At 44.0% G+C, this 22,743-nt stretch overlaps 1 protein-coding gene across 6 annotated transcripts in view; it reads left to right on the top strand.

The window, feature by feature from the left end:
• The first annotated feature begins 995 nt into the window (after nucleotides 1–995).
• The window catches only part of neto1l (neuropilin (NRP) and tolloid (TLL)-like 1, like), a 74,057-nt gene continuing 52,309 nt past the window's right edge, over nucleotides 996–22,743 (top strand). For all 6 annotated transcript variants that reach the window (XR_013132426.1, XM_077012838.1, XM_077012835.1 and 3 more), the window contains exons 1-4: nucleotides 996–2,171; nucleotides 2,692–2,745; nucleotides 2,923–3,057; nucleotides 3,865–4,113. Coding sequence is in view for 5 of the 6 variants with exons in the window: in XM_077012838.1 (XP_076868953.1) it covers nucleotides 2,144–2,171; nucleotides 2,692–2,745; nucleotides 2,923–3,057; nucleotides 3,865–4,113 (466 nt within the window). In the remaining variant the exon portion in view is untranslated. The remainder of the gene's footprint in view (nucleotides 2,172–2,691; nucleotides 2,746–2,922; nucleotides 3,058–3,864; nucleotides 4,114–22,743) is intronic.

Raw genomic sequence — 22,743 nt, 5'->3', positions numbered from 1 at the left:
CCTCCAAAAAGTGCTGCATTCTTCAGGAGTTTCCTGGGGCTGGGTGTGAGTGAGGCTGGGGAGGAACCAGCCCAGGAACGGTGGACATGGTGCAGTGGTGTCCCATGCTGAGCAGACTCACTGGGCTGTGCAAAGTTGCTGATCAAGGCCCTTAACTATCAATTGTTATACATATCAATTGTCTTTCCACTACTCCCTCAGTGGAGTGAGAGGTGGTTATGGTGGTGCTCACTGTGGTTCTGGTTCTGGTCGCGATGGCAATGGTGTGATGAGGGGAGTGTTGGAGCGTGTTGTGGTGAGCCTTCGTGTCTGTCCTTACTTCATCCTGTGTACTGCTCATGCCTTGCTGACATGGCTAATGCAGTCTGGCCAGCCTGAGACCCAGGTCACACGCAGTATCATCACGGTGCAGCCGAGGTACCACTTCATCATGCAGAACCGTGTGGGACACCTCCATGTAGAACTTCGATGCCCTGGCGAGGGTTTTCCGGATGATCCGTGGCTCAGGTCTGTGTGGCTTGTGTCAATGGGCCAATGGGGAAAGTGAATTGGAATGTGGAAGTCCCAGGATGCAGTGGGCATCATTTAAATGTTGTTCAGGTGTAATTGTTGTCAATCTCTTGAATTGTTTGGTTTGTTTAAACTTATTTTTTACCAATTAACATTCGCTTCATTTGTGCTTGTTGCCGTTTGTTCATTTGTTTTTCTGAACAATTCCTATTCTGCAGTGTAATAAAATGTTTTGTGGAATATAAATGTTGTTTGCTGACTTCTGTGCGCAGACTCTATACAGTCTAACAAATATAGACTCCCAAGTTCAGAAAAAGAATCAGTACTAAGAAAACCAATCAGTACCAGATCCAGAAGTTCGAATTATGCGCCCAGAGTTTCAGTTTCGAGTTTGGCACCTGTAGTCGCACTAAGCACTTGACTCCACTCCAGGATTCGTGTCGCGCGCTAATTTTGTGGCAAACGACTGCACGGTTATACGACGTGGAATTACGTTTCATCACGCAGTCGGAAAACAGTTTGCCTGACGCACGAGATGATCTCCTTTGCACCTAGTTGCGGAGGATTTTGGTTTTTAATGGTGTCTGACTTACCGGCACTCGAGTAAATGTATTGCCTGCAAGACTGTTTCCAGTTTGAGCCAATACCTCGTCGCGTTCGCACGCTGCAGACGCTCCTCGTTGCTGGATGTTGCAGGTGCCGTGTTTGGTACCCGGGCGGCTCTAGACATCCGTCTCGTCCGCTGGGCTCTTCCTCTTCCTCCCAGAGAGGGTCTTCTGCTTCCCTTTTACGTTTTGTCGCACCGTCGCTGTCTGAGGCAGCGGATCCCGCAGTCTAGCCGGGTACTTAACGACACATAATCTACTTTCACTCTGATGATTTAACGCCGCTTCTAATTGGATTACAAGTGTGTGGCAGGAGGTTAAAACGTGGTTTCCTAAACACTGCAGTGTAATTTGAAGAATATTTGAAAAAAAAAGGGATTTGGAAGGGAAAATGGAAGGGATTTGACAGATAGTGAATGTCCAACTGCAACCAAGGAGCGATGTGATGAATTAACTCTTCGCTGGTGAGGATCTGAAGGCTGATGCTTGTGCTCGGGAGCGGGACCAACACATTTACGCATGTCGCGACTTCTGCTGATAAACTTCTATGTGCTCTGCATGTTGCAAAGTGAAAAAGAAGAAATGAATTGCCGGATGCGCGTGGATTCCGAGGATTGTTCTTGAAAAAGATGAAGGGTTTTTTTTAAATAGAAAAACCCGTTATCACCATCCTTTATGAATCTGTTTAGCGCTTATAGGAGAGGTTGAGCGTTCCAGGAAAGCTGATGAAGGACACATTCATTTATTCCGTGCATCACACGCGCCAAATGGATTTGGAAACGTTTGGATGGAATTCCGGCTAACGTCTAGATCACTTCTGGTTTGACCCTAAGCCGACGATTAGTTGTGGATTTCTTAAAAAAAAACCTCCTGCGACTGTTAATTATTGCATATATATTTGGGCTCTGTAATGCTGATTCCACGCGATTTCCAATATCAGAATTTAGAAATATCATTCGTTTCCTCTTGAAGTATTCCCATCTAAATGGAATTAGTTGAGATCGAAGCCCGTTGTGAAAGGAACAGACATGCTTCATGGTCAGATGCTCCTTCACGGTAAGCACCATGGCCACTTAGCCATTTAGCCTTTAATTTTACGCATGTGTTAGACTTTTCCTGCTATTTCAGACAGGGGGACATCTGGGTACTTCGCATTTGTATTTTTGGAGTCAATTTCCAAAGTTGTAGAACTTAATTATATAAATTGTGCAAATGCCGTTTTCTCTTCTCAAACATTGTTATTGCAGTTTTCAGCGACGCACCGCTCGCTCTACGCGCTGAAACGGCACTCAGTCTTGTTTTTAATACAAGTACAATTTATCGCCTTTGTTTATTCTGTATTCTCGCTGTAGCTGTTTTATGTGTGATTAAATGACCACATCAGGGGTCCACTAATCACGCCGAAGTAGAACGCTTTGCTTGGGCTCTGGATCAGCGCAGGGTAGGCACCAGTCGAATAGCAGACCCCTGTGGTGGGTTTGTTTACGGGTACCCTCTCTGATAGGCGTGTTTACGGGTATCTCCGAAGTGTGATGTTAACGATTATTGTTGATTATTATTTCAAATCATCTTACAGTTGTCGCGAGCCTTCTCATACTTGGGTTGCCTGGAGCACCAAAGAAGGAAACAGGTATTTGTGTGTGTGTGTGTGTGTGTGTGTGTGAGAGAGAGAGAGAGAGAGAGAGAGAGAGAGAGAGAGAGAGAGAGAGAGAGAGAGAGAGAGAGAGAGAGAGAGAGAGAGAGAGAGAGAGAGAGAGAGAGACTTTGATCGCATGCAGCCACTGACGGTTGATTTTGCTGTTTTCAGTGCAAAACAATTCCGGTGTGCAGCCTGCAGGCCAGTGTGGGACATGGGTGAAAAACCCCCAGGGGGGGCAGTTCACATCCCCAAATTACCCCAACAAATATCCCCCAGAGCGAGAATGCGTTTACATCATTGAAGGTATGCACGCCCTGACGAACACGCTTGACTCCAGCGGCGAGATGCGTGGCAGCTGGTGTGTGATCGCTGCTGGAGACGACATCACCATCAGCACTGCTTCCTTCCTAAACAGCAAAGCTGTCAAATTAAAGACAGAAAGCATGCGTGACCTGTTAGTGATGTGATGGTCGCATTCTGTTCCTCACTGAAAAGAGCACCAGTAATCTCACTGGAACCAGGGCTATGGCACATTTAAAAGAGCACCAGTAATCTCGCTGGAATGCAACTGGCTCACCACTGCACAGAGAATAAAAAAGACACTAGTTTATTTTGGAATATCTGCATAATTCTGCATGTTCTTGTCTGGCTCAGAATAGTCAGCTAATATACTTTATGGCCCAGGAGCCAGATTAGATTAGAGATTACCGTTTGGAATAGTGGGAAATCCTGATGGCCAACATCCTGAATAAAGGATCAAGATTACAAATCAAATTCCAGTTGGGGAAAGAATTTCAGATGTTCTAATATATTCTTCTGAGTAATCGAAAAAGGTGATTGGTTTCTTTCTTTTAATCTTTCCTTTTCACTTAGCTTAATTTACTCGCTGTCTGATGTATACCGTGTATTGACATTTTTCCTTGTAATAAATCCTTTACCCCACTGACAAATGTGTAACATCCATAGGTTACACTTTCACTGCCTTTTGCCATTTCAAAAATGGCTCTTTTCTGCTTCGCTGATTTCAAATTAAATTATTTGATTGTACATTCAATCACCTCTTATACTGGTCCAGAACGTTTACCATGTCGTCTATGTTTTCTGTTGCAGCTCCTCCGAGACAGTGTATTGATCTCTTCTTTGACGAAAAGTATTCAATAGAACCTTCATGGGAATGTAAATTTGACCACATCGAAGTGCGGGATGGACCCTTTGGTTTCTCTCCGATAATTGGACGCTACTGTGGTCAGCAGAGCCCTCAGTACGTCAGATCCAGCGGCCGCTACCTCTGGATCAAATTCGTTGCAGATGGTGAACTGGAAGCGATCGGCTTCGCAGCGACCTATAGCTTCACACCAGGTGAGCTCCGTCCTGCAGGTGTGCGTGAGTCTCCTCCGTGTCTGTCGTGTCACCTGGTGCCTGTGCAGCACTGTGGCTGTGATTTATGTACTGCCTTAGTTTACTGGGGTCACTGGTATTAAGACGGCGGCCCGCCCTACAGCCAGGGTGATTCATTAGGTTCACGTTGAGGTGGTGTGATGTTGGGGATGTGCTTTCTGCTCTGCCAATGACTCCCTGACCTCCGAGTCCCGTGTGCTGTGTGCGGCCTTGAATTCTTAATGCGATCAATAGCTACTTGTTAGAATGGCTGTGCCATGATTTTTTGCATTCTGGTGTTTCATTAAATTTCCAGAGTATTTAGAAATATAGATAGTGAATAGAATTTGTGACTAATTTTTGTCTAATAGAAATGTTTGAATATGAATTGTTAAATCTCACTCAGATAGGAGAAATCACTCTTCAGTATCTAGAGCAAGAATGGACTGTCATAAATGTAAAATGTCCAGTATAACAGTATAACACTGTATAATCCACAAGTGAAGTATTATCCACCAGTGCAGTATTATCCACCAGTGCAGTATAATCCACCAGTGCAGTGTAATCTATCAGTGAAGTATAATCCACTGGCACAGTGTAAACTACCAGTGCTGTGTAATCCACCAACACTGTATAATCCACAAGTGAAGTATGATCCACCAGCACAGTATAATCCACCAGTGCAGCATAACCCACCAGCGCAGTATAATTACAGCACAGTGTAAACCAACACTGCAGTGTAAAAAACATGTTGTGAGAGTTCATTTTTATACCTTTGATTGACCCAGAAGATGTGAAAAATTGGACCTAATTGGCATCACTAGATGTACATGCAATTAGTGCATCTCAGAGAGGCTAGACAGACCTCATATGGATCATTTACTAAAGACTGACCCACTGCTGGAATGTGAGGATTTAGTGAGGACTGTTTATACCTCCTTGTTAGAAATTGATTCCTCGCATTCAACCCTTGGGTGTATTTCATGTCCGCGTTAACTGGGAGACTTCTTATGTGTACTTGCTGTAAAAATAATGGTTGAAAGAAATCAAACTCATTTCTAACTTAAAACTGTCAACAGAACTTAATATGTTAGTAATAAGCTGAATAAAAATAGACCACATTAGACGGTAATAAAATATGCCCAGTTTAATCCACCAGCACACTGCCTTTTCCAAGGAAGACTGGATTGTGAGAAAGATTGCACAGGAGAGTGTGTCTCCAGTCCGAGGGAGAGGAAGTGACCTGTCGGCGAGAGCTCAGCGTAGGCCCAAGGGTGCTTCTGCTGTTTCGGTTTGTTTGGTTGGTTATCTCTCACTTACTGTTGACAGTGATGAAATTCTGCCGCGGTGGCCCAGCTCAGTGTGGGTGACACAGAGCCTCCGGTCCTGCAGCTGGCTGGGGGAGAGAGGGCTAGTGCGTCTCTGGTCTTCAGGAATATCTGTGGCATACGATTTTAGGGAATATTTGTGGCATACGATGTGATAATTAAGTGTTCCAAAGCCCAAAGATCCTGAGCGCGTTCCGTCCGCATGAGTGGGGACGGACGAGGGGCCGAGGGCACGAGGGGCGGAGCCAGACGCTGCTTGTCGCAGTGCTGTAGAACAGCGAGACCCTTCCGGAGGCTCCCGCAGGACACGGACCATCGGCCTCCTCTTCCTCGCCGGCGGTGAGGAAGAGTGGTGAGTTAGGAGCAGTCCTGCGGAGGACGTGTGAGCACGCAGCGTGACTGAATCACAGCACAGACGGTGGTGCCCGACACACGTCCCGGGCCGTCCGTCGTGCACAGAGCTTCGGTTACACCACTTTGGAATGCAGAATTACTTCCATCACACTATCAAAGCACCCCGATATCAGGGGTGAGCCTCCAGCGAGGAGATCTCAGTGTAATTTAGGTGTGGGTGACTCCTGTGGGAAAGACTATGAGTCATTCAGCCAGTAATCCAGGGCAGGCCATGAGACTGAACATACTAGTCCCGCTGCTGAGTCTGAATTCAATACAGTGACAGTGTTCAAAGAGCACAGACTATCATGTATCTAGAATGGTATCTGTTGTATCTGCTGTATCTGTTTCCTGCCTTTAAGACCCAGCACACGCTGAATTCCCCATGGTCCTGCTACTGCACTGTGGCGTTGTGATCACTGACTTATCCAAGTAATGCTGTAAAAACTGCAGTTTCTGATATTAGGTTCTGATGTTGGGTACGGATATTACTTACTCTAGTGGTGGGTACTGATATTAGTTACTCATGTTGGGTACTGACATTAGTTAATGATGGTGGGTAATGACATTAGTGACTCTGTTGGGTACTGATATTAGTTACTCATGTTGGGTACTGATACTGTATGAGTATCTGACGTGGTTGACCTTGGTCAAGTCTTTCTGTCAGTATATTTCTGTCTTTCTCACTCTCCCTCTCTCTCTCTCTCTCTCTCTCTCTCTCTCTCTCCTATCTCTCCTCTGCATTTCCTCTGTCCTTCTCCTCCCTTGAGTCTGCCTGAATGTATTAGTCCCCTGCTCTCTGACTCACTGAGATAAAGTAAAACAGAGGAAGCAGACGAGATCCTGCTGCCTTAAATAAAGCAGACATGCTCCGCCCACTCCCTTCTACTCTGCTCATTGGCTGTTTGAAGCCTGCAGACTCACCTATGTGGTAAACACATCCACTAGTAACAGCACCAATAATAACAGACAAGACATTCTTACAGACAATATGCTCTATGTCAAAAGAAGTGCAGGGATGAAGCAGTGTTTGCATCACTGTAGTCACATGACCATTCAGTCTGAGTGTGAAGCCTTCAGCATGAAAGAGTTGTTCAGACCATACCAGAGTTCATATCTATCTATCTATCTATCTATCTATCTATCTATCTATCTATCTATCTATCTATCTATCTATCTATCTATCTATCTATATATTATATTATTATAATCATATCAATAGTATCATTCAGGGCTACTGTGTTCATGTTTTTTTAACCTCATGCAGAGTTAACTTGAATATCCATAAGGGCAGCAGTGTAGTGGAATAATTGGTTTAATGTCTATCCAACTGAATATGAATGAAACTCTTTATATGAGAGGAAGAGATGAAGTAAAACAGAAATGACAGTGATAGAGTGAGAGGACATGTAATCTTGTCATTCAGGGATTGGGAATAGTATTTGGATTGAAATCAGTCTAATTACATTTGAGATCAGACTGGGAGAGATGGACATATAGACCCTCTGATGCAGCAGATCATTGCACATTACTGAGCTGAGAGAGAGTCAAAATGGAAAATTGAAAATTGAAGATTGAAGGAGTAGTCCTTCCATACTCTCCACTGGTCACCTCTCACTACGGTGTGATTGGGGACGAATTGAAGTGGATTCTCCTGGTTGTGTGCGGTTCTATAAACCTCAGAGAATAGATAAGTCTCAGAGTCAACCGACACAGTTTTGAAAATGGAAACATGTTGAGCAAGTGGAAAACCAAGTTTACAGTAAATCCTTGAAGCTCTTGTGAGTGTAAATGCTGCTATGGCGGAATGGGTAGTCCAAACGCAAAGCTAGATGAACAAATGAACTAATGCTAGCCACCTTTGAGTGCTTTGAGTTATGTGCTAAATCTCAACACAAGTGCAGCACGGTGTAATGGAGTGTCTGTCATACACTCCATGATGTCAGTGAAGTAATATTTGCATCAAGTCTGTAATCTCAAAGCAAAGAATAAATCACATACAAGACACAGAGGGTAGTACGCAAGCAGCTTTGTATCTGGGTTAACTTAAGACTGTACTGGTTCAGAAATCAGCAGTCCAGTCTAAACCAGTCGAACTGGATCCAGTCTAAACCAGTCCAGTTTTTCCTAGCCTTTTAAACATACTATGGAAACAAGTCAAGGAAACTGGTTTGACATTAAAACATTTAGATTTGTCAGTACTTTAGTTGCAAATATGACATTATTTAAAAGAAAATACAGGAACAAAATATGAGATTGTGTGGAACATACCTGAAACGTTCATCTTTCAAAGTGCTCCCTAAACAGGGTTGGATGAGGTGATTTAACTAAACACCAATTAAACGATTATTGAGATTATTCATAAAACCCCAACTGAAAATCTAGTCTGTAACTACCTGCATATTTGATATTTGCAAGTTACATGTGTGTTGTGTGTATTGGTGTTGGAACACTTTGAGCAGTGTAGCCTTGAGCACAGCTGTTCCTGAACTCACTGTAACTCATGTTTTAATGTAATGAGATTATGTTCATAAAGACACTTTATAACGTCAGGTGGTCCTATATTAACATAAATGTGTATATAGGTCAGGTGGTGCTATATCAACACAAACATGTATTAACGTCAGGTGGTCCTACATTAACATAGATGTGTATTAATGTTATTATAATAATAATAATAATTATTATTATTATTATTATTTTAAATGCCATGTATATTGTATGTATTCATATGTTCTTGTGTTGACTCTCTTTTAAATTTTTATATAATCTGCAGGAACAGGTTTACAGAGATTATATCATTCAGGTTAAATTAATTTGAAAAATGTTTCTATTTTTTAAATGTTTTTTCACTGCACAATTTGAGAGCATTGAAGAAAATCTAATCAGTTTAGTGCATCAACGTCCTTCCACATTTGTGTATGTCTGATTTAGATTTACACTAAGTGTAAATGATACACTTCTCTAACCAAATAAACTCCAGAGAGAGCCATCTTAATCTGTTTAGATACACATCCAAACCAGCATTTGTTCGGCAGATCCATCATTACCTTAATTCATGATGATGTTCATCTTATTTGCGTTATGAGCAGAGTGAGAGTGTGTTTCAGAAGTGGGGTTGTATTTGTAATCTGTCCTTGCCTCTCAGACGTTTTCCCCTGCCTCATCACGAAAAAAGCGCAGGTGCGCTGCAGTTCTACTTGGTGCAGCACTGATTAGCTAAAGTAGTGCCCTGGGACAGGGGCGTTTGGCATGAGTGAGTGCTGGCGTGGTGGAAGGATACACCAGCGCATGCTGCGTGCAGACCTGTGCCTGTCGGGACTCCTTCCACTCTTCCTGTTCTTATTTCAGTCAAGAGGCGAGTCAGGAGTAGGGAACAAACTAATCAGAAGGAAGAAGAGAAGAAAACATCTACTTTGTAACTGCGGAAGGTCTTGCATTGGCACTGGAATCACTGGTTTTCTCTCATAGTGCCGTATTGTTCTTGGGGGCGGGGCAGAGCCTGCAATGTGTTTAGTGTTTGGGGGCGGGGCAGAGCCTGCAATGTGTTTAGTGTTTGGGGGCGGGGCAGAGCCTGCACGTGTTTAGTGTTTGGGGGCGGGGCAGAGCTTGCATGTGTTTAGTGTTTGGAGGCGGGGCAGAGCCTGCATGTGTTTAGTGTTTGGGGGCGGGGCAGAGCCTGCACGTGTTTAGGGTTTTTGGGGCGGGGCAGAGCCAGCATGTGTTTAGTGTTTGTTGAATCTCTCAATTCGCATCAGAAAGTCTGTGTTAACTCAATTATATTAGTGCTGTGCCAAGATTTGGCTCCATCAGTTGCATCGCAGCTACAACCACGCCACACGTCGAGGTCTCATCGCCACAGACGCCGGGTCTGTTTACACACACAGAACATATCTTGGCTGATCGGGCTGCTGCCGTCACTCAGGGGACACTCTCCTCAGTGCACAAGCCTGTCGTAAAGAACCCAGCCATGTGAAATCAACTCCCAACCTTTAGCACCGCTCTCTCACTCCTACTAAAATTGTTGCTGTTCTTGCAAAGGCCAAATCAACGGAGAACCAGCAATGCTAGCATTGTGTGTTTGTGCTTGTGTATGACTTTGTGTGTGCGTGTGTGTGTGTGTGTCTGTTGTGCGAGACAGATGAGTATTCCGGAAAATATCCTCGTCCACACACTTTTTCTACACATTTTCTGCTTTCCGCACTCTTTCCTGATTCTTCATAGCTATGTGGCGGTTGAGGTGCCTCCTCTTCACTACACTCTTCCTCTTCATCTTCCTCACCTCATTCTCTCCATCTCACCGTGTGGTGCCCGGCGATAGCAAACAAGCACATTTCTCCTTTAAACACACACCACATTCATGCACCACCCTCTGTCCACTCACAAGGCCTGATGGGCTGTGTACAGCCTGCAAGCCGCTGTCCATGTTGGGCTCTTGCTCTTCCAGAACTGACCTCCAGCCACTTGTGTTACCTTTCCTACCATAGACTGAGTAAATCCTGTTCTATCCTGATGGTTTACAGAGCTTTGACAGAACAGACATGAGAGTGTTTAAAACATATTTTGTTGTATCTTCACTTTGGCTCTACACAAAGCTTTAAGAAATGTAAATTCTTTAAATTCACATTTATTAAAGAATATTTTGCTCCCTGGCTTGACCTGGGCAAGAGAACCACTGTGTGTTGGGAGGTTCCTCTTACAAGCTTACAAGAATTGAGCTTATAACTGGTCATTTAGAGAGTGCAGTTTTGTGAGACATTCAAATGTCAGGAAATAAGAGTGCCCTATTATTTGTAATATCACAATATGATAATTCCAGCCTCCATTGGTCTGGAATGATTGTATTTAAAGTTACAAAATGACTTAACTGTAAGCCTGTGTTACCCACTGCTGCTCTGTTAATCAAGGTGCCATACGTGAGCAGTTCCACTCTAAAACGGCTTCAGCGGCAGGTCAAACCAACTACACTAAATCTTTTCCAGGCTGTGTGAAATCCAAACCCTGGTGTTAAATCTAAGACAGGAGGTGAATGGAGTGGAAGACTGCCCTTCTATGACATGGATGTTATATTCTGATGTGCAAAAATATAACACAGCTCTGCAGTTATAGTTTTTAATCAATCATTTTACAGGTATTCAAAAACCCAAAAGTGGGTGAGAGCTGCTCAGATAGTCTGAACATGTCAGCATTTCATCTATAATCACAGTGGCGTTCTGCCCAGTCAACTGAAAACCTTGCTAAACCATTAGACCGCATCATTTTTTATCATCTGCACACTCACAGAAGAACTGGTGCTAAACAGTATTATCGGTTTAGCATATTGTGATGTACATTACAAGATTCAGCAGTAAATATGAGATTTATGGTAAAATGGTATAATCCAATGACAGATATTATCACTTCTGATCTGAGAGGAAACAATTACAATACTTTGAGTGTGTGTGTGAGTGTGTGTGTGTGTGTGTGTGTGTGTGTGTGTGTGTGTGTGTGTGTGTGTGTGTGTGTGTGTGTGTGTGTGTGTGTGTGTGTGTGTGTGTGTGTGTTTTGCCTCCATTAGCTATATTCTTCTTGGCCACTGACCACTAAGCCTAGAGAGGGCAATTAAACCAGTGCTCTCAGCAGGAATATGAAGTCCCTGAGGAGGGAGGGATTTGGGGGGAGGGGTGGCACCCGCATCACTGTGCACACACACACACACACACACACACACACACACACACACACACACACACACACACACACACACACACACACACAAAATAAACAGACCACTGTCCAAGTCAAGCACCATTATTCACACCCAACTGAGAAGTCTAACCTTCCTTTATTATTATTTTAGTCTCTGCAAATACACATCAGATAGAGGAGAAGGGAGAAAAGAGAGAGAGGGAGAAAGAGCGGAAGATACAGAAGGAGATAGAGGGAGAGAAAGAGGAAGACTGACAGCCAGAGAGAGATGGAGAGAGAAAGGAAGAGAGAGAGAGAGAGAGAGAGTGAGAGAAGAAGACAGCAAGAAAGACAGAAAGATGGGGAGAGAGAGAGAGAGAAAGGGAAAGAGTGTGTGTTGTGGAATCATGTTAACACATCTGATAATGGTTCCAGAAGAGTGTGCTTCCTTAACACTCATTCTAGTCCATTTGAATATTCTAACATTCCTTCAGCTGAGCAGCAGCGACTGCACCATTTGTAAGACGACAACTATCGGCTTTTAACATGCATCTGTAAAACAGCCCCAATGACTTTCAGCGAAAGCCTTCTGCAAAGTGTCCTATTCAGCACAAAGAGTGTGGTGAGGCTTGTCAGAGAACATGAATATTCCCTTTTAATGCAGCCCTTCTCTAGACATGCTGCTTCATTACTACATGAAGTGTGTATCACTATGTGTGTCACCATGGCTGTGCTTTTGATTGCAGACTGTGCCAAAACTCATGTGTATGCAGCCTTTTCAAACTCTTAGAGGACAAAGCTTTGTGAAAGCATCTGGGCCATGTACTTTTATCACGCCACAAGCAGTACTGTGGAAACCAGACTTTTAAGAGTTTTAATTTTTTATTATACTGTTCAAATACATAAGCAGTGATGTTAAGGTCCAGTTCAGACCTGACTGAAGATGGAAGCCCTTTCTCTAGGAGCTCCGTGGTTGACTTGGTCCTCAAGACTAGCTGTCAGTCCCACAGAGACCCCACAGAGGAGCTATAGGCTCCAGGTCAGCCCCACAGAGACCCCACAGAGACTCCACAAAGGAGCTATAGGCTCCAGGTCAGCCCCACAGAGACCCCACAGAGGAGCTATAGGCTCCAGGTCAGCCCCACAGAGACCCCACAGAGGAGCTATAGGCTCCAGGTCAGCCCCACAGAGACCCCACAGAGACTCCACAAAGGAGCTATAGGCTCCAGGTCAGACCCACAGAGACCCCACAGAGGAGCTATAGGCTCCAGGTCAGCCCCACAGAGACCCCACAGAGACTCCACAAAGGAGCTATAGGCTCCAGGTCAGCCCCACAGAGACCTCCACAGAGGAGCTATAGGCTCCAGGTCAGCCCCACAGAGACCCCACAGAGGAGCTATAGGCTCCAGGTCAGCCCCACAGAGACCCCACAGAGGAGCTATAGGCTCCAGGTCAGCCCCACAGAGACCTCCACAGAGGAGCTACAGGTTCCAGGTCAGCCCCACAGAGACCCCCACAGAGACCCCCACAGCATGTGCTGAATGGACAACACCACTGTGTTACACTCCACAGGCGACAACTGAACATCTGTTTCAGTGCCTTCAATATCTGGCTGTCCACCCGTCTGTTGAAACTATGATGGCAGCAGTCAGCAGCATTCTAACATCAGCCTTCACCTCAGGCCACGGACACACAGGGCCACTGCGCTAATCCCCTCTACATATGCTTAGCCAAGATACGGCAGGATGTTTTAGTACAGAAACTAGCGTGATCCTCGCTGAGACGTACTGAGAGACTATGACTCTGAAACATGGTGTACACATGTAGGGTGCCTGCAGAATTATCATGCCATCAAATGTTCAGAAATGACATCAAACAGCAGTCATGATTATTAACAAAACGAAGACGGTTCGCTCTCAGCGCTCTATAAGCTCAGAACTTCAGAACTTTACAAGGGCATGTGTAATTGCCCTCTGTAGGCACAGGGTTGTGGTATTATAAGTTATTCCTGAATGTCTATTTGTCTTGCTGCCAGATGAAAATAGAGCAGTAGATGAAGGGGTGTAGGGGAGGACGGGACCGGGATGTACCACGGGATATGGGGGGGGGTTGGGTTGCCAGGTTGGTGTTGCAGAATCAGCTCGTCTCCTTTAGACAAGGCAGTGCGTCAGCGCGGATCAAAACTACATGCTGGGTTTAGATTGTGTAGTAAACATCCTCTCCTCTATGAGGGTGGTGTTTGGTGAACAGGGATGAGGATCATAAGTGCTGGAGTGTTTTGCATGGTCACTGGACTCTGCAGATCCATGTGGCTGCACGTTTGACACACAGCAGTGGTGCCTTGGGTGTTATTTAGAGTTCAGCACATGCTGGGGTTCATGGGGTTCACATGCTGCTTGTTTTAAATGTTTGCAAAAAAATGCGTTCACTGCTAAATGCTCCACGAGTGGACCTTCATGAGTGCGTTTCACGAGTGCGCTTCATGGGTGCCCTTCACGAGTGTGCTTCACAAGTGCGCTTCACAAGTGCGCTTCAGTGCTGAGGCTCTTCTTCCTTTCTTCTTTATTTTGCCACTGATGTCATATACATCATCTCCCTTTCTATAATAGGGCAGATGAATCTGTTACTTTGAAGTCCAGTTCACATAATTAGTGAGTTTGGATGGAGGTGATGAATGATAGTAATAATTAGACTCCATCTCCAGGACATTGTGCCGTAGCTCTCCACCCAGAACCGGACTCACCTCCTCCGAGTCCCCATTTCGCCTTTTAGTGAAGTGGCATTCGATCTAAATTCATTCCTCATCACCAGCCTGCTCCATCTTCTTTATCTCATAAGAGCCCAGCAGGAGGACGGTGGGGGGGATGAGTGGGGCATCCAGCTGAGAACATCAGATTTGCTGGTGGAACTACCCACCTGCTGGTGGCAGAATTACCTGGTGAAGCTGTTTGTGTTTATCCACAGCTATCGTTTACAATGGAGTCAAAAACAGAAATGCTGACGAAATGAAAGTCATAAATTTGACTTTCCTGAATGGTGGTTGTTGAACACCTGAACTTATTTCGCCTGTTTTGGAGTAGACTTACATTAATCCACAGGCAAGTTTTCCAGAGTAGCACTTATTATTAAAAGGCCGTAGTGACTGTGGTCTCCCACCACATGCTCAGGAAAGGATACGTTTCCTATTAACTGACCCAGTGTGCAGGTAGGAGCCTCTACCAACACGCACAGCACGTTCAACATTTACCAGCAGAGTCAAAATTATGATGGAGCATATCATAATGGACAGAAATACATGCACCGTAGGAAAGTGTCTGCACGACTACTAAATATCGCTTAATATTAGTTACGCATAGCATGCTGGATATGCCTTAGTAAACAGTGTCACCTACATTCTGGGTAGATTCACTTTGTAGACCCACTTTATGTGTAATTAAATCAGTTAAACACTTTTGAGCATTAATCATTAATTATAATGGCCAAATATAAGTATGATTGATCATGAGGCCAGGAGAATGTGCCATCATTCAAACATTTACTGTGTCACTAGACTCATTTAGCAAGGTTTTCCATACTTGTACCTAATTGTTAAAGTCCTCGAGTTAGCCTAACGGTATCACAGTCACCCCTTGCTGGATTTAATGACTCCACAGCTAGATGCAACAACCTCGTGCCATAATGTTGGATGGACCTGATACAGTTAGCACCTAAGGGCCTTTAATTTATTTAGAATCCCTGTAATGGAAGTTCACTTACACACACAGATCAAGAGCACAAGCTTGAGTAGTCTTTACAGTGAGCTGATGTTTGAAGTGATAATGTTTATCACAAAGCACGTCCCTCAGACCGTGGACCGGACTGTGGACCGAACTGTGGGCCGGACTGTGGGCCGGATTGTGGGCCAGACTGTGGACCGGGCTGTGGACATGGGATTAGTGGATACTTTCATAAGCTGTGATGGGCCTAATTTACCAGATCAGCCAGAACCAGGCCAACTGGATGGATCTACAAATGAGCTGTGTGTGGTTTCTGATGGCACGTCAGTAACTCTAACAGAATCATGAAAGGGCTGTGGACCTGCAAGGTGGCTTGACCAGTGTGGATCCGACCTACCCCTGACCCAGTGAGCTATGCACAGTCACAGTACCACAGGGTCAGAGTGGAGCTGATCCGTAGGTGCTGCTCCAGTGTGGTGAAGGTTGAGTTGCCCTGGGAATCCACTGGAGGTCTTTATGAGAGGGTTATGAGAGGGCTAGGAGAGAGTTATGAGAGGGTTATGAGAGGGCTAGGAGAGGTGTAGGAGAGGTGTAGGAGTGCATCCAGGGTGCATAAATGACTGAACTCACTGCTACACCCATTAGGTCTTAATCTGAAACGTGCAAACCAGGAGTCAGCCTGACTCCCCCAACCTCTCCACACTCTGCCCATATGAACAGCAAGGTAACATTTCCTATATTGATCTGATTAATCTGTCTGAATCAGTTGCATCAGTGAAGATCAAGTGTGTTTGTAGCAGCTTTAGTGAATACCGTCCCCTGCTCAACTGGGATCTTACTGTTAGATCTCCTCAAACACCAGCACCTCCAATGAAAAGAGCTGTCAGCAATGTTACATGAAATCACATCGATAGTGAAGATGTTTGTGTGACACTTACAAGCCAGCAAGACAAACCAGTGAAGTACGGAGTCATGTTTAGGTCCTTGTGGATTATCAGGTTAGAGGTCACGTACCCCAGAGGTAGTGCTACCTGTGGCTAATAACTCTGGCCCTGGAATAACTAGTCCTGGAAAAACTCTGGCCCTTGAGTAACCTACTGCTGTCAGCAGTAACTTTGGAGTAATTCTGATCCTGAAGGGCTGTTCAACCATGCCAAAGGTCTGAAAGCCACAGAAGATCACCAGATTGATCAGATCAGCTTCCCAGGACCTGAAATGGTCAACATGGCTCTCATTTTTGTATACAACCCTAATGTGATGTGATGTATTAATATCAGGCTGCAAGACTCTTGATACACTCTTTGGTTTGATCTTTGCACCTTGTGTACTGCCTACAGGAGGGATGGCCTCTCGTGTGTAGGACCACCAGACAGAGCCCTGCTCTTTGCATAAAACGACACATCTTAAACATTTAATCCACATTTAATTTAGTTGACAAAATAAAATAATACACCTGAAAAAGGCTCATTCAGGAAGAACAAAATGCTACGTAAGGCCCATATCAGCTCTGTGTACTCGCGTGGCACGTGTCCCAGGGTGAAGGCCACTTATGCCAGCTCATGTGATGGAGAGAGATGGAGATGCTTCATGCTTGGCTCCAGCCGGTACCGTGCAGAGAGAGCTCCATCACACAACCCCAGCCTCACCGAGATCCGCGCTGAACGTATGAAGGGAGCTGAATTACCAATCATGGCTTATGCAGTCACGGGATTAGAATTCTACGACTGTTACTACAGCTGCGCTTTATGAATACAGATTCACGCACTGCTGCCACATCCAACCATGGAAATGGGGATGGACTACAACATTTTCAGTGTTGAGCATTCTACAGAGCGTGTAATTACTCCTACAGAGAAATTCCTTTATGTACTATAATATGGAAACGTCTGTCCATCACAATCAGTGCTGCCATCAGCGAATAATATCAGCAAATAATAAGTAGAATGTTGTAAAATCATGTGAATTTGTAGAAGGCTGTAAGCATGTAACGATGAAGTAAACAAAGCATTATAAGTAAGACTATTTTAACTATTAGAGCGGCAGGCGTATGAAGCTCATTCTGATGAACCCTTTTCCCCAGCATGGTCCAAATCCCACTGGAGAAACACTGGTTATTGTTCTGCAGGACAGGCTGCACCATAGAGTCTTTAACTGCTCTTGTTCTCCTGAATTAGTAAACCACAGGATCTATTAAGATGATTAGTAAACCAAGGGATCTATTAAGGTGATTAGTAAACCATGAAATCTATAAGATGATTAGTAAACCATGGGATCTGTTAAGATGATTAGTAAACCATGGGATCTGTTAAGATGATTAGTAAGCCAGGGGATTTATTAAGATGATTAGTAAATCACAGGATCTATTAAGATGATTAGCATACCATCAGGATCTATTAAAGATGATTAGTTCTGCTTAAGCTCAGCCTCGGCTTACAGCACTGAGTAATCCTGCCTAACTCCCTTCCAGGGTTCAATTCCATTGAGATGTCTGATCTTTCCCATTAATGCTCCTCCTCCCCCAATGAGCTAATTTAAGATCATTAACAGTTTTCTAGAAGGGATCTAGTTATTCCCAACACATCTTCCTAAAGTGGGGTACCACATTTTCTCTTGAGGTTGGACATAAGGTGCTTTGTTTAATGCCGGAAAAGATTGAGAGATGGTGTGTGAGCAGAGTGTGTCTGATAAGCCAGGGCACTGAGAGAAAACACACACACACACACACACACACACACACACAAACACACACACACAAACACACACACACCTCCAGGCTCCCTCATTCGGGCATCTGTGGCTGTTTTTCACACATCTAATATTAAGTTGGTAGGTAAAATGAGCAATGTGTATTTGTATAGCACATTTTACAACTGCTGTCACAATGTAGCTTTATACATGTCCAAGTTCAAGAACAAGCTCCCTAGAGCACAAGGAAGAAACCTGGAGAGAAACCAGGACTCAGATCCTCCAATCGGCACTCTGGACAGCGAGGGCTAAAAGACAGAAGCAGAAAGTGTGTGTGTGTTTCTCCTTCATCTTCATCACGTGTGTGGGTGTGGGTGTGTGTGTGTGTGTGTGTGTGTGTTAGGGTGAATGATGGACTGGCTGCAGTCAGTGCCTCTGATCTAAACACTCTGGGTTTAATGTGATGTGTACTGTAAATGTCCTGAATTATACAACCACACTAATGTGAAAAATCAAACTGGTACGACCCCACAATGATACGGGTCTAGGCATAGGTGTGGGGCAGTAACATGGGTGGAGGGGATGAGATGTTAAAAAATCTCATAAAAACCAGGCTCAACCAGATTTTTTCTGTTTTTTTTTCCCAAAAGCCATTACCACATTAAACTCACACACACTGATTCCAAAATTCAGCCTCCACCCCCTGGACTTCTCATTCACAAAATAAGTGCAATATTTAAATATGTGCAATATATACAGGGCAAGTGCAATATCAACTGTGTGTATAACACCATAAAACACACATATATATCTCATATACTGTAACTGTACACTTATATATCTCATATACTGTAACTGTACACACATATATATCATATACTGTAACTTTACACTCATATATATCTCATATACTGTAACTGTATACATATATCTCATATACTGTAACTTTACACTCATATATATCTCATATACTGTAACTGTATACATATATCTCATGTACTGTAACTGTAATTGTAAATTGGACACAGATCTGCAAATCCTGCTGCATCTGTCCACTGCATCACTTTTTATTTTATTTATTTATATAGTGTACAGTGTTAGATTGTGATGTAAATATAATGTCACTTCTATTTTGTAAAATCCCTTTTTTATATTCTTTTATAATGTTCAATTCTATTTTTATCATCCCCCATGTATGTTTGCACTGAAAAAGGAGTGACTTTCAATCTCATTATACATCCGTATAGTGACAATAAAGGCAGTCTATTCTATTCTATTCTATAATACACATTCATTCTGAATCACACATACTTATTCGACCCATCTGTGTCCTTCTAAATAACCTCATATAAGATATTAATGTAAGGTGTAATTGTATTTACCGTTATTACTGGATAAACACCAGGATAAACCTACAATAACCACAGGAAAACCTCACGAAATGTCCAGGATATCCCCTCAATAACCCCATGATAACCCCAGAATAAACCCAGAAAAACCCCAGGATAACCCCACAATATCCCCAGGATAACCCCAGATTAACCCCAGGATAAACCTGTGGTAACCCCAGGATAACCCCAGATTAACCCTGGGATAGCCCTGTGATAACCCCAGGATAACCCCAGATTAACCCCAGGATTACCCCAGGATAACAGAATAAATGTTAGCAGGAGCACATGCAATGACTCTAATGCTCAATGTAATCAGTGCTGGTTCATGTTGAGTAGCACACACACACACACACACACACACACACACACACACACACACACACACACATGACTATGTGCTGCCATGTTGATATACTCAACATCAGTGCTTCTCACTGATAGACTCAATGTGTTTGCCTGAGGGCTTATCCTCTGTTTCTATGTGTGTATTTGTGTAGGTGTGAGTTTGTTTCTGTGTGTGTGTGTGTGTGTGTGTGTGTGTGTGTGTGTGTGTGTGTGTGTGTGTGTGTGTGTGTGTGTGTGTGTGTGTGTGTGTGTGTGTGAGAGAGAGAGAGAGAGCATATGTCTATGGTGCCTATGTGCTCATATTTCTCCCTGGCTTTTGCAGATTAAACGGATTTAAATTGAAGCATTTTGGTTTAAAGAGGAATTAGCTACAAATGTATGAAAACGAAACAAATAATGATGTATATGAGTTTCAAACTCTTCACAGACCTAAAACACAGGAACACACAGCTCCTCAGGAGATCTTCAGTGGGTCTGGTGCTAGACTCTTCAGTGGGTCTGGTGCTAGACTCTTCAGTGGGTCTGGTGTTAGACTCTTCAGTGGATCTGGTGTTAGACTCTTCAGTGGATCTGGTGCTAGACTCTTCAGTGGGTCTGGTGTTAGACTCTTCAGTGGGTCTGGTGCTAGACTCTTCAGTGGATCTGGTGTTAGACTCTTCAGTGGGTCTGGTGTTAGACTCTTCAGTGGGTCTGGTGCTAGACTCTTCAGTGGGTCTGATGCTAGACTCTTCAGTGGATCTGGTGTTAGACTCTTCAGTGGATCTGGTGTTAGACTCTTCAGTGGATCTGGTGCTAGACTCTTCAGTGGGTCTGGTGTTAGACTCTTCAGTGGATCTGGTGTTAGACTCTTCAGTGGATCTGGTGTTAGACTCTTCAGTGGGTCTGGTGTTAGACTCTTCAGTGGATCTGGTGTTAGACTCTTCAGTGGATCTGGTGTTAGACTCTTCAGTGGGTCTGGTGTTAGACTCTTCAGTGGATCTGGTGTTAGACTCTTCAGTGGGTCTGGTGCTAGACTCTTCAGTGGATCTGGTGTTAGACTCTTCAGTGGATCTGGTGTTAGACTCTTCAGTGGGTCTGGTGCTAGACTCTTCAGTGGGTCTGGTGCTAGACTCTTCAATGGGTCTGGTGCTAGACTCAGTCAGGGCTCTTCAGAGGATCTGGACCTTCACATCATTTCACAAATGTCATTTCAGACACAACCGTGGTTTGCATGAAAAACTCCATATGAAACATAAACTGTTAGGGCTTGTGCTTGGATGAGTTTTCAAAGATCCTAGGAATTTTCTTGATTTTCCAAGGAATTCTCTTTTTTGTACATTTTACATTTGACATTGTCTTGTAGTTTGTCAGGTTATCGTAGGTTACAGTGCAGAGCCAACAGAGCTAACATAAATTCTGTACTCTTACCTTGATCTTCTAATAAAACATCCACATCACATGGTAATTAGTGTGTCACTGAGTAAATTTCACCATTATCAAATGTCAACTTTTAGGCTAAAATTCAAAGGCATTTTTATGAAAGACAAAAGATTGTTTTAACCCTGGCAGGGTTTGTTCAAAGCAGGAGATGGTCTTAATTGCTAGAGTGTTCTGTGTAATACTTTCATACAGAATCATTCCTGAGTGGTTCACCACAGGGGAGCCATACCAAGAATTTTCATAAACGTGACTCAGATTCACACAAAGGGCCAGAACGTGATCTCCCACTGCCTGAGTAATGGCTGCATGAAGGTTTTCTCTTCAAACGCCGTGCTGCTGAACCTGTGATGTATACTTCTACTTGTAGAACACATGCTTTAATCTGAGACGGGCAGTAGAGTTGATGTGAATGAAAAACTGGAATATGGTATTAATTATGGGACTGATCATGTATAATTATCATGTGAATTTATTACATTGGTTCAGTTTTTTTTTCTTATTTGACACACACTGCATCACCACACTCTCCAGCCCCCTGCAGTCCTCCACTCCATCTCTCTCTCTCTCTCTCTCTCTCTCCCTCTCCCCCCCCCCTCTCTCTCTCTCTCTCTCTCTCTCTCTCTCTCTCTCTCTGACCTATCACACCTCCCCTGTTGCTTCCATGCAACACTCCTTCAACAATTATCACTTGGCCAGGTGGCGTCAGCCGGTCAGGCCACACCACTGTGACACAGTGACACTGCAGCACGGCCCGCACTTGTCCGAGCTTGTGGGGTCCATGCACAAATGGCACGGGCTGACAGGAGCGTCACCTACTCTGCCTGTGGGCCCTGGAGGGCATTACATACAGGACCAGTGGACCTGATCAGCATTTTTACCTGCTGAGGGCTTGGGGAGGGTATCACTACACTGTTAAGCCATGAGGAAAAGGTATCTCAAACTGTACAAAATCCAAAGGCATCAGCACAATTACATATTCTCTACAGTCCTAAAGATATATAGAAATATTGTTCGGTGGTATATATATATATATGAAGCAGTCATGGTGTGATTGTGTCTGGTCTTGTTCATGGTGTGATTGTGTCTGGTCTTGTTCATGGTGTGGTTGTGTCTGGTCTTGTTCATGGTGTGGTTGTGTCTGGTCTTGTTCATGGTGTGATTGTGTCTGGTCTTGTTCATGGTGTGGTTGTGTCTGGTCTTGTTCATGGTGTGATTGTGTCTGGTCTTGTTCATGGTGTGGTTGTGTCTGGTCTTGTTCATGGTGTGGTTGTGTCTGGTCTTGTTCACGGTGTGATTGTGTCTGGTCTTGTTCATGGTGTGATTGTGTCTGGTCTTGTTCATGGTGTGATTGTGTCTGGTCTTGTTCATGGTGTGGTTGTGTCTGGTCTTGTTCATGGTGTGATTGTGTCTGGTCTTGTTCATGGTGTGATTGTGTCTGGTCTTGCCTTGTGATCGTGCCTCATTTTGATAGCTGTCTATTCTCTTTCTTACTTTTTCACTATAAGTCCTGGTAGGAAACTAAAGGGCCCGTCTGACGGTAGCCATTCTCCTCCAGATCAGTCCAATTCCTCTGAATATGACAATAATTTAAATAAATATTGTTTAACTATTAAAACTAGTAAAACTATAGTTAATACTACAGTGTAAAGGAAATAAATAACTTAAACA

Source organism: Brachyhypopomus gauderio, chromosome 7 (assembly GCF_052324685.1).
Source record: "Brachyhypopomus gauderio isolate BG-103 chromosome 7, BGAUD_0.2, whole genome shotgun sequence".
Lineage (NCBI taxonomy): Eukaryota > Metazoa > Chordata > Actinopteri > Gymnotiformes > Hypopomidae > Brachyhypopomus > Brachyhypopomus gauderio.
The sequence above is the reverse complement of the archived record's forward strand: the minus strand, read 5'-3'. Positions and strand labels throughout refer to the sequence as shown.